This window comes from Cupressus sempervirens, chromosome 9 (assembly GCF_028749045.1).
Source record: "Cupressus sempervirens isolate cs-2001-9-10 chromosome 9, ASM2874904v1, whole genome shotgun sequence".
NCBI lineage: Eukaryota > Viridiplantae > Streptophyta > Pinopsida > Cupressales > Cupressaceae > Cupressus > Cupressus sempervirens.
In genome coordinates, this window is record NC_143126.1 from 584,375,314 (window position 1) to 584,397,170 (window position 21,857).

General features: G+C 32.7%; 1 protein-coding gene across 3 annotated transcripts; it reads right to left on the minus strand.

Annotated features, from left to right (window-relative positions):
* Window positions 1–1,743: 1,743 nt before the first annotated feature.
* LOC149540027 (uncharacterized) lies at window positions 1,744–4,337 on the minus strand. Of its 3 annotated transcripts, none has more exons than XM_089801212.1 (2): window positions 4,247–4,337; window positions 1,744–3,988 (listed from the first exon to the last, which is right to left on the minus strand). In XM_089801212.1, exon 2 carries the CDS (start codon window positions 3,560–3,562, stop codon window positions 2,015–2,017), a length of 1,548 nt encoding a protein of 515 aa, XP_089657338.1. In that variant the 5' UTR covers window positions 3,563–3,988; window positions 4,247–4,337; the 3' UTR covers window positions 1,744–2,014. The 3 variants fall into 3 exon arrangements, with proteins under 3 accessions (XP_089657338.1, XP_089657336.1, XP_089657337.1); XM_089801210.1 differs by having other exon boundaries at window positions 4,221–4,303; XM_089801211.1 differs by having other exon boundaries at window positions 4,185–4,254.
* Between the last annotated feature and the right edge of the window lie 17,520 nt (window positions 4,338–21,857).

A 21,857-nucleotide genomic window follows, 5' to 3' on the forward strand; every position in this document is an offset into this window, starting at 1 on the left:
CGTGATTTGTTTATATATGATTGACTTGTACTTATTTTTTATTATTGTTTTAAAAACAAATTTGAAAAAATTATAACTTTGTTGTAAATATGAGATTTCTTTTGTTACTAAATTATACTTATTCCAATTTGTATCTATAGAATCATATCACCAAAAACATTATTTTTTCTCAAACAATTGTATTTATGTTTTATTTGTAGCTTTAAAATTTTTCTTCATCAATTAAATCACATAAGATAAATTTATGTAGTTTTCAAAATTCCTATGTTGAATCACATAAGGTAAATTGTATGTAGTTTTCATAACTCTTATTTTCATACATAATTACTAATGTTATATTTATTTTTGCAGATATATAAAAAATGTCTTCAAAGAGAAGGAAACAAGCAACTATTGGAGAAATGTAAGGTGGCCTGGAAAAAAAGATTCAGAAGTTTTTTGTATTTCATTACTAAATCAGGATGAACAATCTCACAATAAAAATTTGAAAGAAACTTTCAAAGAAATTTTTGGAACTTCTTCAGAAGATTTAAATGAACAAACAAATCAAACTGGGGAAAGGTTTAGTTTTAATGATGAAATTGAAGATAGGTAAAATATTTCTAATCAAGAGAAGAAAAAAATTCCAGTTAAAATAAAATTTTGAATGGAATCCCTAAAAAAATTTGTGTGGCTAAATCATTTTCATAATGATGGTAACATAGTAATGAAATGTTTACTTTTAATTTTAATTGAGTTTTTTTCCTAATAGATTGGAATATTAGATGGTGTACTTTTGAGTTTTTTTTAATATTGAGTTTTTTTCCTAATAGATTGGAATATTAGATGGTGTACTTTTGAGTTTTTTTTAATATTTAATATGTTAGAAATTATAGTGAAAAATTAATAAAATTTAAAAATAATTTATTAAATTATTCATATTAAAAAAAAGAACGTAAAATGAGAGGTACCAAAATGATTCAACCGTCATAAAAAAATTTATATGACAGGCCTATTGTCTACCAATCTCCAGGCCTGCTCACATCTATTGTCTACCTATCTCCTTTGCTTTCCCTTATAACCCATAATAAGCCCTTTGCTTTCCTTTATAACCCATAATAAGCTTTTTCATTATTACACCTAATAAGCTTTTCCATCATGTTCGCACCATTCACCATTCTCACGCATTGTGAACCCTTCATTGACCTTCCCCTTAACTGCATCCTGAATGTGGACTTTTTCATAGTTACAAGGAAAGAAAGCAACCATATAATATTATTACTATTATTAGTTCCTGCCAAGGCAGGAATATTAATTAGTAATGCTTTTAGATTTGGTGACTACTTATATACAGTACTAAAATTAATCTCTCTCATAAAGTACTTACATAAAGTACATACATCATGCTGGCTAATCGTGGCCATAGAATGGTGCGCCAAAATGCTTTTGGTACAAAAAAATCAGTGATATCGTGGGATCTTCACAATACCCCATTTGGCACCTATATCTGTACATCAAGGATTAAAAAACAAGTTTCTGCCCGTAATCTTCCTCTTTTGCAGCCATTAAATATTCCAAATGTTTTGCGCCAAATCAGGAAGAATGCAATGGAGCTAGGGCCTCGATCCCCTCGCCTAAACGTCCGTAAATAAAATTTCCAATTTATTGTGAAGATTTCAAAACAGAAATTCAAGAACACTCACAGATTTTACAAAGAAATCAAGAACAATCACAGGTTTTACAAACACAAGAAGAGAAAAAATCTTACACAAAATCCAAATTTCATAGTTCATTTATCTGCAAGCTTTTCTACAGGAAAAAGAAGTATATCAAGATAGTTCTTTCTCAATATAATCGATCTCTGTAAATTCATTATCTGCAAAAGATGTACAGGAAAATAAGCAAAATCGAGCCAGGCCGGGCTTGTAATTACACTTTGCTAAACCCCAACCATCAGGAGCAGCCAAAAAATATAAGTTTATGCCAGAGATTTGTTTATTTACAACAAGATAGAAATGCAGAAAGAAGAGAATTTTCAGAGACACAGAGCTGCCTGTATATCGAAATGCCATGCTAAGGAATGGCCATTGCCATTGAATCTGAACACATCGCATGGAACTGTAATGGAGGTCTTGTCACCGGCGTTGTTCCACTGAATTTTGACGCGGCAGGAAAAAGCTGAAACGCTTTGTGGCAATTGCAGGCTGCAAAGGAGCAGAATTTTACCTTGGATCCTGACAACCTTGTTGCTCTCCTTCTCCAGCCATGAGCACTCCGGCTGCCCGACCATTTGCTTGTAGGCAGAATTTGCCCAGCGCACCGTCTTCTGCGAGTCCGAAATGAGGCAAGGCGAGGTCTTGGATTCGAGCTGTTCTTCAACTTCATCCATGCTCATCATGCTCATTTCTTCCTGCAAATGAGTATCCGTTATGCACTCCACCACAACGCTGGATCCGACAGGCCGCAAAGGCTGCGGCATTATCACCCTAGAATTTGCTGCCTGTCTGTGCTGAGCCGGACTGGAGAATTTGCTTCCCAAACCCCACAGGATCCCCGTCGAGAACTTTCCGTCGAGGTTGAAAGCGGCCAAGGGCTTAAACAGGCCGAGATCCGAGGCGGAAAGCGAAAGCAGCCGATTGTATGCGGGGTTGTACCATATGATCCTACGGGAATATGAATCGTCTGTCAAAATCAGGGGGTCGGAGCAAGCGGAATATAACTGATCCACTGCGGAAATGTCCGGGCAGCGGCTTCTGAGGGTTGTCTTTTCGCAAAGGCTGAGCTCCTCGTCCTCTAATGGCGACTGAATGACGCCGCTTTCGGTACTGGAGGTGGTGGACGAAGCTTTGCAGTTTGGAAGCAAAGGAAGCGTCACGAAGTCCGCCTTTTGACGGTGCGAAGGAAATGGAGCTTGATCTAGGGCACGGCCGCGCATTTCCGACGAAATTAACCCTTGAAGATTCACAGCCGGCGAAGCGCTCGCCGCCGCGCGCTCCATGAATGCCGCATCCTTCTCCGGCGGAGGAGCCTCCGCTTCTTTGTTCTTCAGGGCTTCAAAATTTATACACGAGTAAGCCAGCGGCCGAAGGCCAAAATTCAAGCTTACGGCACCGTTATTTGTACCAGCAGAGTCGGAAATCTCACAAAGAGTCGAAATTCCTTCCTCGCTCGTGTCCGACTGCGGGCAGTGGCCATGGCTGTGGCTGTAACTGTGGCTATGGCTGTGACAGACGCTAGAAATTGGAACGGAAGCGGGATTATTATGATCCGGAGCTTCAGAGACATGACATCGAGCTCTAGCGGCGCGCTTTTGCCCTCGCGGAGAAGCAGAAACCGCGAAACCGCCATTAATCGCATCAAAGGTCCTCTTTCGGCTCCTGTTACAGGTTCGAACCTTGCCGCTCTCCCCTGGCGCCTGTTGCAGAACCTTCTCGACCACCTCGCCAGCGCTCTGAGCCGCAGGCTTAGGCGCAATCGGCCTGTACCTCGACATTATCTGATCCGTCTTGGAGGCAAAATACGGCGCCGCCGTGCCGTATCGGGCAAGGCAGCACTCTCCTAAATCAATCCTATTCATCATCATAGCTTCCGTAAACAGATAAACAAAAGCTTTAAAGATTTTTCCTCCCCCTCACTTTCAAACCTCTACAAATCTAACAACGCATCATTCTACTCAGCATCACCGCTTCCGCAAACAGATAAACAAAGCTCTAAAGACTTCTCCTCCTCACTTTCAACGCTACGCAAATCTAACTAGGAATCCAATTTATCAGCAAAGGCGCTTCTGTAAACTGACAAACAAAGCTCTATTCTCACAAATTATCTTCTTACCTTCAAAAAGAAGCTCTTTTCTCTCAAATTAGAGAAAGCTTCCTACATTCAACCCTCTGCAAATCTAACAATGCATCCTAATCACCACCATAGCTTCCGTAAACACAAAAACAAAGCTTCAAAGATTTCTCCTCCTCCTCACCTTCAAACCTCCGTAAATCTAACAACGCATCAGCCTCTGCAAACACAACAAAAACAAAGCTTTTAAACCTAAATATTTTCCTCACCTTCAAACCTCCGCAAACCTAACAATGCCTCCCTCACAAACCAATCCTCGCAGGAAAAAAAAACCAGATCATCCCTCAAAGAAAGCGAAGAATCTGAAATCTTTGGCAAAAGAGGTGGCTAATAAACAAGATTTAAACAAGACCCACTCATAAAAAGATGTTACGGCCATGAGAGACCACCACCTGTTTACAATCCTGCTACGTGTTACCTGCGTCCTTCAACTTGTCCATCTCTCTTCCAACCTTCAACTGCCTCGTGTCACCTCTTCTTTCCATTTCCCCCTCAATAATGCCTCCTCTAATTTCCCCGTATATGACTACACCCTATACTTATTCGCCGTACAAGTATACGCCCCCACCGTATATACGGCCAATAAAGGAACTTGGTAGATTAGCAAGTAAGCTGAAGTTTGGGATTAGTTGGTCAAAAACTCACCCGGGGACACGTGGCTGATTCGGAAGGAAACAAGCTCGGTAGTGATGGCGACGTTCAGTTTCAAAACGAGCTCCCATTGGCTGGTACTTTCGTACGTGTCAACGCCTTAATAAAGCCCAGTGCTGCTTCCACGTGAAAGTAGGTACCACCGATTGGTTAAAATCACAGCCAATCGTTTTCCTCTACGTGTCCCATGACCCCTTTCCAAGGGTGCCACGGGGTACCTTCTACAGCTGTGCAACGTACTGCTTGGCTTTATGGAGCCGTCGGATAGCAACACGTGTTCTCAGCTAAAGTGGCGCTATTATAGTTGGGAACTTGGCCTCGCCCACGGTCACATGAGAGGACCGTGGCTTCTGCTGGGCCACGATTCGTTCGTTTTTGCTTATCCCTTTCGCACCCCGACAACAGGCGTTGATAGTGGCTATCGCTGCGCGCCGCGCTTGGAATTTCACGTACATTTTATGTGGAGTTTGTTTCGTGGTTTAATATATTTTTTTAATTTTGCGAAGACATTAGTACATGGTACTTTATTTTAAAGAGGCCAAATGGAATCACAATTGAGATTTTAGGGTAAGACAAATGTGTCAAGAACAAGCAACAATAATATGGTTTTCTTCCAACAAAAGTATATAACTAATAATAAAGTTGGGTATAAAGTTGGGTGGCAAGAAGAATGAAACTGAGGAGGAGTGGATTGTGAGCTTTGCAATTGTCTTATTCAATTAGTAGTAAGCTTTATTCATAATAAAATAAATGGTTATGTTGCTCATAAGTTATTAGTTTTATATAGGAGTTAGGTAGGTTTGTGGAGGAGAATAGTTATTATTTGACATAAAGTTGGAGAGGTTGTCTTCAAGTAGGGAGTGAATTCTGACCATAGAGATTTTCCCATTCAATTAGGAAGTCTCGACTCACAAAAATCAAAGAGTTTTGATGCTTGCAAGCTATTTGTAGACCTCAAAAAAGACCAATTCTATTATAGGCTTTAAAACACAATTAAATGATTTAATATAAGAGATAAGTTTGTATAGAAGGGTTACTATTTTCCATATGTGATAAATAAGTCAATATAAGAAATTTATTATTTTATAGAACATTCTTCCAATAATGAACCCCTAAAGTAGCAAAGCCCTTGATATCTTCATTGCGACATAGAAGAGTTAAGGAGAATTAAGAAAGTTATAAAAAGATTAAAAATATATATAATTACAAATTAAAATTTCTTCATTGTGACAAAACAATAATTATGGAATATATAAAAGATATTAAAATTAAACTACAATTGCATTAACATTCATAAAAAAATGACCCTTGTAAAATGAAGAAATTTGAAAACACAGACATTTATAAACTTTTTAATCTAATTTTATTTTAAATTGTAACTTATTTCTATAAAAATTCATAATAATATGTATTATGTACATTTTTACATATTGATTTTAGAATTTTCAAAATTATGATACTTAGATCTTAAGTACATTTTTAAATACTTAATTACACTAAATGATTAGAATAATTTTAAAATTATACATTTAGAATACTTTTTTTTTTTTTATCATATAACAATTATACATCTACAACTTTTTCTTTTATTTTCTAAGGAGTGAATAATTGTTCTTCTTTTAGCCAATCTAAATCTATTGTTTTTTTATTATAGTTTTTCTTGTAAAGAAAGTTGCAAATTTTATTGAAAAAACATTTGTGTGCATTTATTATTTATTAGTATATGTAATGGATAATTTTTTTATTGGTAATATATCTAATGGATAATATTATGTATCAAAAGATTTGAATTTATTTATAAAGTTAAGATGTTCATTTCATTAAACGTATAAAATGATTGATTTTTTTTATTTTTTTATTTTTAAATGTATTATAAGAGAATGAAATTTATTTATAAAGTTAAGATGTTCATTTCATTAAATTATTAACGTATAAAATGATTGATTTTTTTTATTTTTTTATTTTTAAATGTATTATAAGAGAATGTTTTTTCAGCTAATCATTTACAAAAATATTTAAATTCAAAATTCTTAATTTCATGAAGACAATCTTGTTAATATAATATTGACATTAACTACTTTAAAAAAGTTATTTGTTGAGAATATTTAGTTCTTATATGGCATATGATGGATTTCATCTATTTCTTTACCTAAACATTTTCATACAGTTATTTGTGATATTTTTTAATCAACACATGAATTTCTTCAAATGGTAAGCAATTTTTGCACCTCTCATTAAAATTATTCTTTAAATTCTTGTGACATTTTAAATGAACAGAACAAATGTTTTTAATAAAGTTCATGAGGCCAAATACCCTTTAAGATTGTTAATTCCTAACTAACAAACAAGATAAGGGTGCAAAGCTTGAAAAGCTCAAAAATTTAAGTCACTCCATGAAACTTAAAAAATGTGCATTTTAGAATTGAAACCAACCATTATCGTTGGCATAAATACTCTTGAAGCATTACATAATAATTTGATTTTGTACTAATTGAACGATTTTATTTATTAAGCCATTAGTTTGAATTGTGGAATTTAGATTTTATTTATTAAGCCATTAGTTTGAATTGTGGAATTTAGATTAATCTCAGCATTTTTTTAAAAAATATAATATTCTTTTTACACTTTGTAAAAATTGTAAGTAGTGAATAAGATATTAAAATAACAAAATTTTATATGAATTTTGTTGTTTCTAAAATAATTTTTTTTAAAAATTCTGTATTTTTATTAAGACGATAGGTTTTGTGTCGGAAATGCATCTTGTGTCGGAAAAGTTGTAAGATTCTTTTTTGATGAAGGTCACTCTTTTCATATACGTCTGCTAAAATTGTGGAATTTAGATTAATCCTCACCGTGCTTTTTTGAAAAAAAATATAATATTCTCTTTACAATTTTTTAAAACTATAAGTAGTAGATAAGATATTAAAATAAGAAAATTTAATTGTTTCTAAAATTACTTTAAAAAATTCCTTATTTTTACTTTGCATTTGTTTAGAAATGTGTCTTTCTTTCTACAAATGAGCTATTGAAAGATTTTTTTTGCAAAAAGAGGGGTAAAAATTTATTAAGACAGAAAGGAATACAACAAGGAGAGCTCAACAAGGAGCTCGATCCTAAGCACCAAGATCATCAAATTCTTGCACCATCTCAAAGGACAATTGCCTCCTATCCCTAATATTCCAACCCGGATCATGACTAGATGCCCATTTGGCTAAACAATCAGCAGTTCTATTCCATTCACGAGGAATATACGTGAACCTAATGAACTGTGAGGTCCCTGTAGCTCCTGTGAAAGAGGCTCTAGTGACTCCTGCAGTATTGGAAGATAATGATGTTGTTTTAGCTGACTTGGTTAAGGATGTGCTACCATCAGGTAAGGGCAAGGGATCTCCTCTCCCCTTGGGGTTGATGTCTCGACCCTTTAAGCGGGCTTCTTCTACTCCTCCTCTAAGGAGTGGGCACAAAACAGACCAAGAGAAGATTAAACTCACAGGAGATATATTGATTGAGTCTGGTTCAGTGAAACCTTTGGATTCTCATTTTCCCAATTCTACCCAATGATGATTATTCTCTCATGGAATGTAAGGGGGTTGAATAGCATCCCTAGACAAAAGGCTATTCATAACTTGGTGGTTGATCATAGCCCTGATGTTTTTTGTATCCAAGAGACTAAGCTCTCTGTGGAGTCTATGGTCCAACATGCCTCTAGTATTTGGTCTCATGGCCAATGCCAGTGTGTTGGGGCAACAGGGAGTGCGGGTGGTTTAGCTATATTTTGGGATCCTCAAAAAATTCTCCTCTTGGCTGGATGTCTTCTCGCTTAGCTCTCTCTATGGTAGCTTCTGCTCTAGACTCAGGAGAGGTAATCATGGTTACTAATGTGTATGCACTTGTTGATCTTGTGGGAAAGGAGGAACTTTGGGAACATATTCAATATGTTAGAAATTGTCATCCTTGTCATCCTTGGGTGTTAGCAGGGGACTTCAATTCAGTTTTAAGTATGGAGGAGAAGCATGGTGGTTTGGCTAGATTGGGGCCTTCTTCTGCTCTTCTTCGGCAACATATATCTCTTTTGCATCTCTCTGATGTTAAGCCTTCTAATGGTCTCTATACCTGGAATAATCGCAGGACTGGTGTTGCTGCTATCTCAAAACGTCTGGATAGATTTCTTGTTTCTTGCTTCTGGGTTAGTGGCACCTTTACTATCTCTTCAGAAATCCTTGATTGGAGGGGTTTAGATCATTGGCCAATCAAATTTTCTGCTATAGGGGCTTATGTTCCGAAGCATCCTCCTTTTAAGTTCCAGTTGATGTGGCTTCGGGACTCCTCTCTTCATGATTGTGTTTTCTGTTTGTGGAAAGATGGTGCTCCTGCATATGGTACTACAATGTTCTCATTTTCTAAAAGGCTTCAATATGTTAAAAGGCAGCTCAAGATATGGAATAGGGAATGCTTTGGGAACCTTCACTTTATGAAGAGGCTTGCTCAAGAAGATCTTGATGTCATCACAAGGGAAATTAGAGATCGAGGTTTCTCAGAGGCTCTTGGCAAGGTTAAATCCCTTGCTTCTAGAGCTCTAGAAGAATGGGAACTTCGAGAGGAAATTTTTTGGAAGCAAAAGGCTAGAGTTGATTAGCTCCAGGAAGGTGATCGTAACACTGCCTTTTTCCATAAAACAGTGCAATCTCGCTGGAATCAGAGCACTATCTCTTCTTTGGTTAAATCTCAAGGTATCCAACTGAATTCCTTGCCAGCTTTGTTCCAGGAGGCTATTTGGTACTTTTCTACCCTCTTCTCTGAGGACTCTCCTCCTGCTGATAATGAAGAAAATCTTATTTTGTCCTGTATTCCTTCCCTTATCACTCAGGAAATGAATGATTATCTCATGCGTCCTATTTCTTTGGAAGAGCTGGAGGAGGTGGTCTTTGGCATGCCTAAGGGGAAGGCTCCTGGTCCTGATGGCTTTCCAGATGAATTCTTTCAGGAATTTTGGGACATCATTAATCATGATTTGTTGGAGGTGGTTAAAGAATCCTATGCTAGCAAGCAGATGCTTCAAGCTTTGAACTCTACATTCTTGACTCTTATTCCTAATAGAGAGGGTGCTAATTAATTGGAGTTTTTTAGACCAATTGCCTTATGTAATGTGGTTTACAAAGTTATTACTAAGTTGATTGCTGAGAGATTGAAAAGGTGGCTTCCCATTATTATCTCAGAAGAACAAGGTGGTTGTGTTGCTGGCAGACAAATTTTGGATGGGGTGGTTATTGCTACTGAGGCTATTCACTCTATGGCTACTTCAAGGGAGAGAGCCATGTTTGTTAAGTTGGATATGGCTAAGGCCTACGATAGAGTTAAATGGAGCTTCCTAAGGAGTATTCTTCTTTCTTTTGGATTTAGCTCTGACTGGGTGAGTTGGATTATGAGTTGTGTTACTTCTGCCTCTTTTTCTGTTCTTATTAATGGTCAACCTTCTCAACTATTTGGTGCTTCTAGAGGCCTTCGCCAGGGTGACCCTCTCTCCCCATATCTATTCATCATCATGGCTGAAGGCTTGGGCAGATTCATTAAGCATCAGGTGTCCCAGAATTCTATTCAAGGTTGGCGGTGGGGTAATGGCTTACCTTCTCTTTCCCATCTTCAATTTGTTGATGATTCTGCTCTTGTTGGTCTTGCTAGGATCAAGGAAGTTGAAGCCTTTCGACATGCTTTGGACGTTTATTTGGCAGCTTCAGGCCAGAAAGTTAATGAGCACAAATCTTCCATTTACTTTTTTAACACTCTTGATTCTATTCAGCACAGGATTGTTGGTATCCTACGGTTTCAGATAGGATCACTTCCTTTGACTTATCTTGGCATCCCTATTGCTATTTCCAGGCAGCCACGTCTCTTCTAGCAAAATTTGATTACCAAGCTTCAGGATAAGGTAAATCATTGGACTCATAGATGGCTTTCTACTGCTGCCCAGGTTACTCTTCTTCAAGCTGTTATCCAAGCTCTTCCTACTTATCGAAGCATGGTTCACGCTGCACCTATTTACTTTCTCAAGGAGTTTGATGCTCTTTCTCAACAATTCCTTTGGAGTGGTAATTTGCGTAGTACTAAATGGAGCTTGGTTAATTGGGAAACTGTTTGTAGGCCTAAAAAGGAGGGTGGTCTTGGTCTTTGATCTGCTCTATTGAGTAGTCAAGCTTTGGCTGCTAAACTTTATTGGTGATGGTGCTCTGGACAACATCAACTTTGGGCTTGTATTATCACTCATAAATATTTTCATGGTGTTGATCCTTGCTCTATTTATGCACTTCCTCTTGAAGGTCGTGGCTCAATGGTTTGGCATACTTTGAAGACAGGTGCGATGTTGGTAAAGAGGGGTCTGTTTTGGATATGTAAAGGAGGTTCTTAGGCTTTGTTTTGGTCAGATGCTTGGGATGGATTCCCTTCCATTTTATCCATATACCCTCATCTTTAGCCTCTTTGTGACTCTTTTCTTGCCGCTGGATGGGATAAAGTGGCTCATTACAAGACTCCTTATCAATTGGGACTTGTTGTTGGTTACAGATGGAAGCATTCTTCTGATTGGCCTCCTGGAGGTACAGACATGGATCGTTAGGAGCTTTCTCAAATTCTGGCCTCTAGAGAGTGTTCTTCTTTGCTTGGTCCAGATGTTTTGGCTTGGGGCGGTACCTTGTCTGGTAAATATCATGTCTCTGCTGGGTATCAGGAGATAACTAGACAATTATTTGGGGATGCTGAGGTCCCTTGGTGGAAGCAAGTTTGGCATAAAGTTTCTTGGTCCAAGTGCAATTTTTTCATGTGGCTAGTGGCTCACAACCGTTGTCTTACCTGGGATAATCTTTGTAAACGTGGATTTCAGGGCCCCTCTTATTGTGTTTTGTGTGGTAATGGAGAGGAGTCTGTCTCCCATCTGTTCTTCCATTGCTCCTATTCTACTTAGATATGGCACCTTTGGTGGAGCACTTGGGGTTTCTCTTGTCGGCATGCTTCCTCTTTGCCTGAGTTCTGGGCCCGCTTGGGTACTGCTCCCTCCAAGTCTTCTTTTCTCCATGCTGCTTGGATTGCTGGCCCATCTTTCATGCTTTGGCATAACTGGTTGGAGAGGAATCGTCGCATATTCCAAGATGTTCGGCTTGGTGTTTTGCATCTTTGGTGGAAAATATCACATTCTCTTCAGGAAACTATTCTTGTGAAGTGTGAGCTTGATGGGGGTATGGATCCGGTTGATCTTGCTATCTATAATCGCCTCAATTTTCATCTGCAGGATGGGGCTGCAGCTCATAGGTTTCTTTCTATGTCCAGGTAGCTTCACCATCAGAGGAAGGGTCGGGTTAACCGGGATGGGCACTGGACTCCTCCTCCCTGTGGAGTTCTGAAAATTAACATTGATGGTTCTTCCCGTGGGAATCCTGGTCCGGCTGGTATTGGCGAAGTGGCTTGTAGTTCTGGGGATGTTAAATTTTTCTTCTCAGTTCATAAGGGTGATTATACTAACAATCTCATGGAAGCTTAGGCTATTTTATATGTTGTGGAACAGTGTTGCTTGCGGGGATGGAGTAAGATTATTTGTAAGTCTGATTCCCAGGTGGTGGTAAACATGCTTTCTTCGCAAGAGCTTGAGGATGTTAGTTGGCAGCTGGCCACTGTTGTTAAGAAGATTCTTTTCTTCTCTTCCTCTTTCCAGTTCATTAGGTTCACGTATATTCCTTGTGAATGGAATAGAACTGCTGATTGTTTAGCCAAATGGGCATCTAGTCATATGATCCGGGTTGGAATATTAGGGATAGGAGGCAACTGTCCTTTGAGATGGTGCAAGAATTTGATGATCTTGTTGCTCAGGATCGAGCTCCTTGTTGAGCTCTCCTTGTTGTATTCCTCTCTGTCTTAATAAATTTTTACCCCTCTTTTTGCAAAATCTATTATTTTTTTATTATAGTTTTTCTTGTAAAGAAAGTTGCAAATTTTATTGAAAAAACATTTGTGTGCATTTATTATTTATTAGTATATGTAATGGATAATTTTTTTGATTGGTAATATATGTAATGGATAATATTATGTATCAAAAGATTTGAATTTATTTATAAAGTTAAGATGTTCATTTAATTAAATTATTAACGTACAAAATGATTGATTTTTTTTTTTTTTTTTTAAATGTATTATAAGAGAATGCTTTTTCAGCTAATCATTTACAAAAATATTTAAATTCAAAATTCTTAATTTCATGAAGACAATCTTGTTAATATAATATTGACATTAACTACTTAAAAAAAGTTATTTGTTGAGAATATTTAGTTCTTATATGGCATATGATGGATTTCATCTATTTCTTCACCTAAACATTTTCATACAGTTCTTTAAGATATTTTTTAATCAACACATGAATTTCTTCAAATGGTAAGCAATTTTTGCACTTCTCATTAAAATTATTCTTTAAATTCTCGTGACATTTTAAATGAACAGAACAAATGTTTTTAATAAAGTTCATGAAGCCAAATAACCTTTAAGATTGTTAATTCCTAACTAACAAACAAGATAAGGGTGCAAAGCTTGAAAAGCTCAAAAATTTAAGTCACTCCATGAAACTTACAAAATGTGCATTTTAGAATTGAAACCAACCATTATCGCTGGCATAAATACTCTTGAAGCATTACATAATAATTTGATTTTGTACTAATTGAACGATTTTATTTATTAAGCCATTAGTTTGAATTGTGGAATTTAGATTAATTTCAGCATTTTTTTTAAAACTATAATATTCTTTTTATACTTCGTAAAAATTGTAAGTAGTGAATAAGATATTAAAATAACAAAATTTTATATGAATTTTGTTGTTTCTAAAATAACTTTTTTAAAAAATTCTGTATTTTTATTAAGACGATAGGTTTTGTGTCTGAAATGCATCTTGTGTCGGAAAAGTTGTAAGATTTTTTTTTTTTGATGAAGATCACTCTTTCCATATACATCTGCTAAAATTGTGGAATTTAGATTAATCTTCACCGTGCTTTTTTGAAAAATATATAATATTTTCTTTACAATTTTTTAAAACTATAAGTAGTAGATAAGATATTAAAATAAGAAAATTTAGTTGTTTCTAAAATTACTTTAAAAAAATTTCTTATTTTTACTTTGCATTTGTTTAAAAATGTGTCTTTCTTTCTACAAATGAGCTATTGAAAGATTTTTGAAAGAAGGAAAGATACAAATTTCTCTTGATTATCATTTCATTTGTTGGTAATAGTTGATGTTCTATTCTTAAAATAAATGGTTGTAAGTGGATGCAATTTAGTTTATTTTCCTTTGAATGCTTCATCATTTCCTTGTGTTGTTATACCTTAATGCTTTGCTTGTGTTTTCTACAATCTATTTTACACCTATTTAAATTAGAAATGGAATTGCAAGAAAAACGATCTTGTATTTTTCTATTTGTTTGAATTCAAGGTACTCCAAATTAGTGTAAATTGAGAATAAAAGACTTTCATTGTTACCTACAAAGCCCACTTTTACATCTTAAAGTTCTAGACATTTTTTCTCATATGATATTTCTTTTTAAAATATCACATCTAATTTGATTGTTTGTATGAATATTATTACTCTTTTTAATCATATCTGTTTTGGATTTTCTATCAAAGAAAAGAAATTTACTTTCCTATCAATATTATCTAAGCAATTTCCTTGAATTTGGATTTCAAAGCATAAAAACTTTATATAATTTAAACCATAAGCCATTCTAACTCTCAGATTTATGAATATTTTAATATTATGTACATATCACTTTTCATAGATTGAAGTTTTGTTTTTTATGTTTTATTTTAATGAATTAAGAAAAATATTTAAAATTATAGATTAAAATGGAGAAATATTTGACCCATAAGACCTTTGTTTGTTGTAATTATATAGTTTTAAATATAAAATATTTATGTAAATTTAGAGTTACCTCATCAAATAAATTCAAAATTTAATACTTTAAAACTTATTTGTGTATGACCTCCATTAAAAAACAATAAACAAAATAGATTTTAGAATAATAACTTATTTGCATGCAAAATATTAAACGAATAGAATGTAAAGTTTATATAAATGATCTGCATCTAAAAGTCAAAAGTGGAGTAAAATATTTTTAAACCTAATTTTTTAAAATAAATTTTAGTAATTATTATTCTAAATGAAAAAAATAAAATAAACTTTTTATTTTAAGTCTTCATTTACCACAATTTAATCATAATATTAATTATTGAAAAGGAGATTTGTACATAAAATAAAAAAGTAATAGCATTTGATTTTAACAACTAAAATTAAATCTTAAATAAAAATAAATATTAACTCTAACAATAAACCTAAATTTAATTCTCACTTAAAGTAAATCTTTTTAATTCAAACTCTATTTAGCATATATTTTCTCATTTTCTATCAAAGTAAAGAAATTTTCTAAGAGTAATATTGTCTAAGCAACTTAAATATTGGAGTAAAAAATTATATATATAGTTTAAACTTTGTGTCATTCCAACTCTTAGAATTTATGAAATTTTTTTATATTATGTATATATTACTTTTTTTATCTTCTTTTCATTTTTTTTTCTTTTATTTTAATAAATAGAAAAAATAATTTGTTCTATTTTAAAATTATAGATTGAAATGGAGAAATATTTCACCCATAAGTCCTTTTGTTTGTTGTCATTATATAGTTTTAAATATAAAACATCTTTATAAATTTAATCAAAGTTCCTTAATAAATTCAAGTATTTAAATCAAAATTTAATACTTTAAAATTCTAATATTTTCTATGCAAAAAGAAAAAGAAATAGAATGAAAATTTGTTTTGTAGTGTAGATTTTAGAATAATAGCTCATTTGCACTGCAAAATATTATAGGAATAGAAGGCAAAGTTTATATAAATGATTTGCATGTAAAAGTTAGAATTATTATTATAAAAAAAATTAAATCTCGATTTTTGTCATAAGTTTTATTAATTGTCATTGTAAATGAATAAAATACATAAAAAAAATTATTTGTAATCTTTTTTCTATTAGATATAAGAGTTTCAGAACAAAAAAAGCAACCAAAGTACCACCACAAAAATCAACAAGGAGGCCAAGCCTCACTAAGGAAGAATAGATTCAGTTGTACAACATAACAAAAAGAGGAGAAAGACTAGCTAACTAAGAACATTATAGTAATTGACCACCTAGGTAGTCCAACCTAAGGGACCCTCCATCCAAACGACGCTTTTACGTTCTTGAATCTGCATCAGCTTGAATAAATCATCCTTTCTAGCATTCACTTTCTTACGGATTTCTCTATTTAGCACAATGCAAGCTTGCTCAAAAGCTTGCAGATCATCCAAGGTTCTACGCCATTGGTATCCATGCTTAAAAGCAGCATGCCCATCATGAAGGAACCGTCTCATCTTGTCTCGCTCGATCAGCATAGTAGCTTGCACCTGCAAAGAAATTTTAAAATAAGTGAGCTTTCGAAAAAATTCAGTAAGGTCCCTTGGCTTACCTTGGTATCTTTCCTCATTCCTGCATTTCCAGATCTGCCAGAGAATGTTAGATGACAATATATTCCAAAATAAATTGGTATCTTTAGGAAGACCATTAATATGACCAGTGATAATATGAAGAATATTAACATCAATAGGATAAACAATGCCAAACATTCTCCATATTTCTTTAGCAAAAGTACAATCTAAAAGAATATGTCTACCAATTTCAGGAACTCTGCATAAATTACAAAAATCAGAATTAGATAAATCTCTCTTAATAGGTAGCTTGTCCAGCATGACTAACCATCTCAAGCATCTAATTTTAGGCTCAACAGAATTCTTCCACAAGATATCAAAGTATTTTTTCCAAACATCAACATCATAAGAAGAGTACCAAACAACATTGACATTGTAATCTTCATTTAGTACAATTTAATAATAATATTAATCATAAATGAAATTTGCATATAAAATAAATAATATTAGCTTTTGCTTTTATCAAATAAAATTAAATACTGAATAAAACTAAAAGTAACTCTAATAATAAATCTTAATTTAACTCTCACCTAAAGAAAATCTTTTTAATTCAAATGAAAGTAAAGCTCAGAATGAAGCAAAATTAATAAGGTTTTCTAAATTTTAATATATTTTATTTCATATTTATGTAGAGAAGTTAAATCAATGTTAAAATAATTAAGTGTAACTTTAGAGAATTAAATCAAACTTTATACTTATATTAAATTATATATAATTAACTAGCATTGTACTATGGATTAGCCTACATTCTATATTTTATTTCATTATAAGATTAAAAAAGAAGAAAGAAAATCTTTGTATTAATCTTTTAGAGTGAAAGTATCTATTGAACTACAATACTCTATATGATTTTTTAATAATAATAATAAAAGTACTATTTATAAATATTTAATTTTAATCAACAAAATTGGTATTTTAATTTTTTTAATACCAAATTTCTTGCATTGTATTATTAATGATCTTAGTTGAGTTCTTTAAAAGTGAACCGATATAATTAAAAGGGTAAGGATATACGTCTATATAATTGTACGAATAATCAATTATAGAGAGAATTCAGTACTAAGATAGAACATGTGAAAGATGGTGAAATTATTCTCTAAATAAACATTTAACATAGGTGACATGTTAGAACTACAACTCAGATAATCTATTAGTTCAAATATGTGTGATATTCAATTGGACATAAATTTGAATTTGGTTTTTCTTTACTTTTACAATTTCACATTTCAGTTTTCAAAATTGATATTTCTTGATTTTCTTTAATAGATTTGATAAAATATAAATATGTTAATTATATAATTTGATCAAATTCAATTTCAAAATAAACTTATTTGTAGTTTAATTTAATTAATTCTTTTAAACTTACAAAATATGTTACAAAACGAATCATCACCTTTTAAAAACAATTGAGATTTGTAAATTGTTGTGTGATTGAATTTGGTCTACTAAAAAATAAGAACGATTTTGGTATGAAAGTAAGATTATCTTATCTTCAAGACTTCTTTAAAAATATCATTCAATCTTTAAAATAACTTCTTTAGATTTATCATTCAAAAAAAACAAAAAACAAAAAAAAAACAAAAAATTTAGTCAACATCTTTAAATTATCATTAAATCTATAAGCACCATCACAAAAGATAATAATTTTACAGTCAACCAACACCAAATTTACCAATCACAAAAATTCACTAATAAACAACAACAATAGTTTAAATCATAATGTTAAATGAAGCATCAATTAATTTTTCATCTCTTGATTAATTTTCCACATAACTCCAATATAACACTTTTTACACATCAATCAAGATCATCTAAAAATATTATTTAAATTACATTATAATTATAATAATTTAACAAATAAAAAATAATAGATTTAGGGACAATCTTTAAATCATGCATAGACTTAAAATTAATAAAATAAAATATAAAAACTATCATTTAATCAAATCTTGTATTGTTTTTTATAATAACAATAAAATAGCATACAAGAAAAACAACAACAAACAACATATTAAAATATTAAGTAATATAATATTGTAAAATGATAAAATTAGAATATTTTAGATATTCTTAAATAATATATAGTAAGATTATTTTGATTGGACAATATATTAAAATGAAACCAGCTTTATTATTCTTTCCTCTTTTTACTTTATAATCTAGTTTTATTTTCTATTATTTTTACTTTCAAACTCTATTTTTATTTTCCACTTTCTAAATCTAATTTTCTAAATAAATATGTTTTAACAACTACCAATTATAATATAGAAATAATAAAAATAAATTTAAAAAAAAATGTAACTAAAAGTACCAAAAGAAACTCTAAAATAATATGAATCTCTTAAAAAAGATATTCTATCTTAAATTCTTACAAAATTATTAAACTTTATAACTTCTTTAAAAAGGTGAAACATAAAAAAGGAAACATTAAATATAATTAAATAAATTTAAACAAGTCATGAAATGTTGATGTGATTTTATATAGATATAAAAAAAAGAATATTTAAATTAAAATTTATTTGTTAGTTGTATAGAAGATAAAATTTTAAAAGAATAAAATTTAAAAAAAAATTAAATAATCTAAAAGTATCAAAAAGAAACTCTAAAATAATATGAATCTCTAAAAAAAATTGAACTCATATGTAAAAACTAAAATTTGTATGAGTAATTGAAAGATTAAAATCAAAATAAATGTATAAATGACAAAACAAATTTTAAAAAATAATGACTTTATTAAACAACTAAAATAAAATAAAAAATTAATCAAAACATATACTTGCAAAAAAAATCAATTTAAAAAGTATTTCATAACATAGAATATGAGAGTAAATTTTATTTATTTGAAAACAACTTTAAATTCTTCTTCTTCTTCTTTTTTTTCTTTTTTTTTTTAAATATCTTAAAATAATGATTCTATTTAATTGATACTTTTTAAAGTATCCATCTTAAAATTAGCCATCATGCCTAAAATTGAAACTAGAAACTTCCAATTTAAATTCTTGTATTAACTAAATCAATGGGATTCAATAATATTCATAACTTTGATAATTGTTATTAAATTTCAAAATATTTTAGCATCACGAAATGAAATCACATTTTTTTATGGAACAGAAGATCAAACAACCAAATCTAATAAAAAATTCAAATTATCAATGAAATGGATACATGTGCATAATATTTTATAGGGAAAAATTGTGAACTCAGTAATGAGAATGACCAAAGTCTAATAAAAACTTCAAATTAACAATCAAATGCATATAGATACATAACATATTTGAGGGAAAAACTATTCACAATAGCATCAACAATTAAAATAGAGCAATCAATGAAGAACGCCCACAATCTAACCAAGGACCATTCACAGTTTGCATAGATTTCCAAACAACACTACTACACTTAATTTTCTTCCAGAAGAAATCTGTCAAAGGTGATTTCCTTTAGCATTTGGCTTTGATATTAAAGTGCAAATGAGATAGAAGAAGAAAATAATGAAAAACAAAGGGAAAAATAGCTTACAAGAATTCCTATATATCTCTATTGCTTGATAATCTAGCTCTCAAAAAAATCTTAAAATTCTAGACAATTTGCCAAAATAATAAGATAATGGATTTGATATCCATATAGTTGTATTTATATTTTCTATTATAAAATTTTATTTTTAATTTATTGTGATATTTGATTTGAAAGTTTCGATTTTTTTTCTAGTTTTCAATATATATATATATATATATAAGAAAAGTTAACTATTTAAAAATGATTTTTGCTAATTTTCATTCAAAAAAAGAGTAAAGACTTCTGGAAAAGAAACTACCAAAAAGCTAGAAAACAAACTATTAGAAAAATGTCTTACAACTCTTTCGTTAAAAAAAAAAATCGGAAGCAAAGCTCCCACATAAAGCCTATCGACTTAATTAAAAATAAATACATACATTAATTTAATAGTAAATCATATTAAATCCTAATCCTTGTATACTATTCAATTAGTTTCATTTTAGCAATAAAATGAATTTTTTGTTGCCTCTGAAATGTGAATAAAAGATGAGTAATTGTTATTCTAAACCTATTTTTTAAAAATAAATTTTAATAATTATTTTTGATATAAAAGAAACCAAAACTAGGGGGCTAGCCCTTTTACAACATCGGTGGCATAACCAGCAAAAAGCCAACTAACAACCAATAGACAACCACACACACACCCTTAAAGATTTACATCAAAAACATAAGTAACAAAATAATTGTAATTAAAAGTACTAGAGATCCTACCCTTAGAACCAGTAGAGTTTAACACTTTATCAAAATGCATATAGGTGGTTATTGCATCGTACCACCTATAGCCAAGAACTAAGTTCAACATTTTAAAATAATAATAAAACCATCACCAAAGGATGGATAGTGAAAACCAGCAGAGTACCAAGACACACTAGACACCAAGAGGCCACTAACTGATATCTTTTTTCTTTCTTTTTCTAGGCAGGAGCACCTTGGCCCAGTCTTTAACAAGGAAGCTATATGGAAGCTTTGAGTCCTCCTTCTTTAGGCTCTCCTCTGACGCATTGACCAACAGCTAGAGAGTGGTGGCAGTCGCATAAGTCACCTTAAGGGTGAACTTTGAGAAGAGGGTGAAGCCCTCCTCCACAACATTGCACCTGTCTTTCAACTCCCAAAGATCCTTGCAAGTAACAACCCCTTTTTCCTTCGTTCCCAACTTTAGAGCCTTGTTGTTCGCTAGAGATTTTTTGTTGTCCTCACCACAAGATTGTTAGTAGGGGCATTTAGGTTTTCCAAACCTTCTTTCTTAACCAGGGAGGAGATAGTGTCAGGGGAGTCATCAACAGTTTTGGGATTCTCCTGGTTATTAGTAGAAGGCAAGGTGATGGTGGCAAAGACATGGGTGGGGTGAAGGGAGGGGTCTTTGATAGGATTGTCTATCTCAAAATCCCAAGTGTCATCCAAGATATCATCCAATTTCTCCACATCCTTGTCTGTTTCTTCTTTCCCCTTCTCTTGGTTGTCCCCCAAGTTCTTGTCACTCTCCTTAGAGCTAGTGTCTTCCTCCTCCTCCTCCTCATGAGAGCAACTGGCCATTTGTTTATATCTTCCATAGGTCTTAGCAATTTTTCTCGACCTTCTTCTTCTCTCACCAATTTCCTCATTTGAATTGCAATTTCCACCTCCACCCTCCTTTCCATTTTAATTCTTTTATTAGCAGTCGGTTCTAGGGCCATAGTCTTGTTCTTCCTACACTTAATAAGACTTTGGCTAAGAGAGGGTTGAGGGGTAGGTGCATAACTGCTACCCGCAAACTCCAAATGTAGGGGAGGCAGAGGGGAGGACATTGTCAATGGAAATCACACGAGGAGGACAAAGGGCTAGGTGAAACTGAAAAAGATGAAAAATGAGCCCTTGGTGAAGGATAGTGAAGTTGGCCCCTTTCTTCCTTTTCTCTCTAACATCGATCACAGTCTCTTCAAGTGCATGCATCAAGAAGAAAGGAATGCAAACAAACTCCTTGTTATAAAAATGGTTAAGTAGAGGGAAATGGTAAAAGTAATACACATTGTGTCTGCCTTCCAGTGTCATATATTTCATAATCATCAAACATACATCATCCCAAGGCTCTGGGATTATCCCTCCTAAAACCACCATGGTATCGGTCTGGGGCCTCATTGCCTCTGAAGAAACTACCCAAGCTAGCTTCATCTGCCACCTTCATAATCTTCTGTCATTTCTTGCCTATAATGTCTAGGCCCGTTGCCATGGCAATGGACTCCTCATTCACTTGAAACATAATGTCATTGATAGTCACCCACCTATCCTTCCAGCTAGCAATGAATTGTTGCAAATA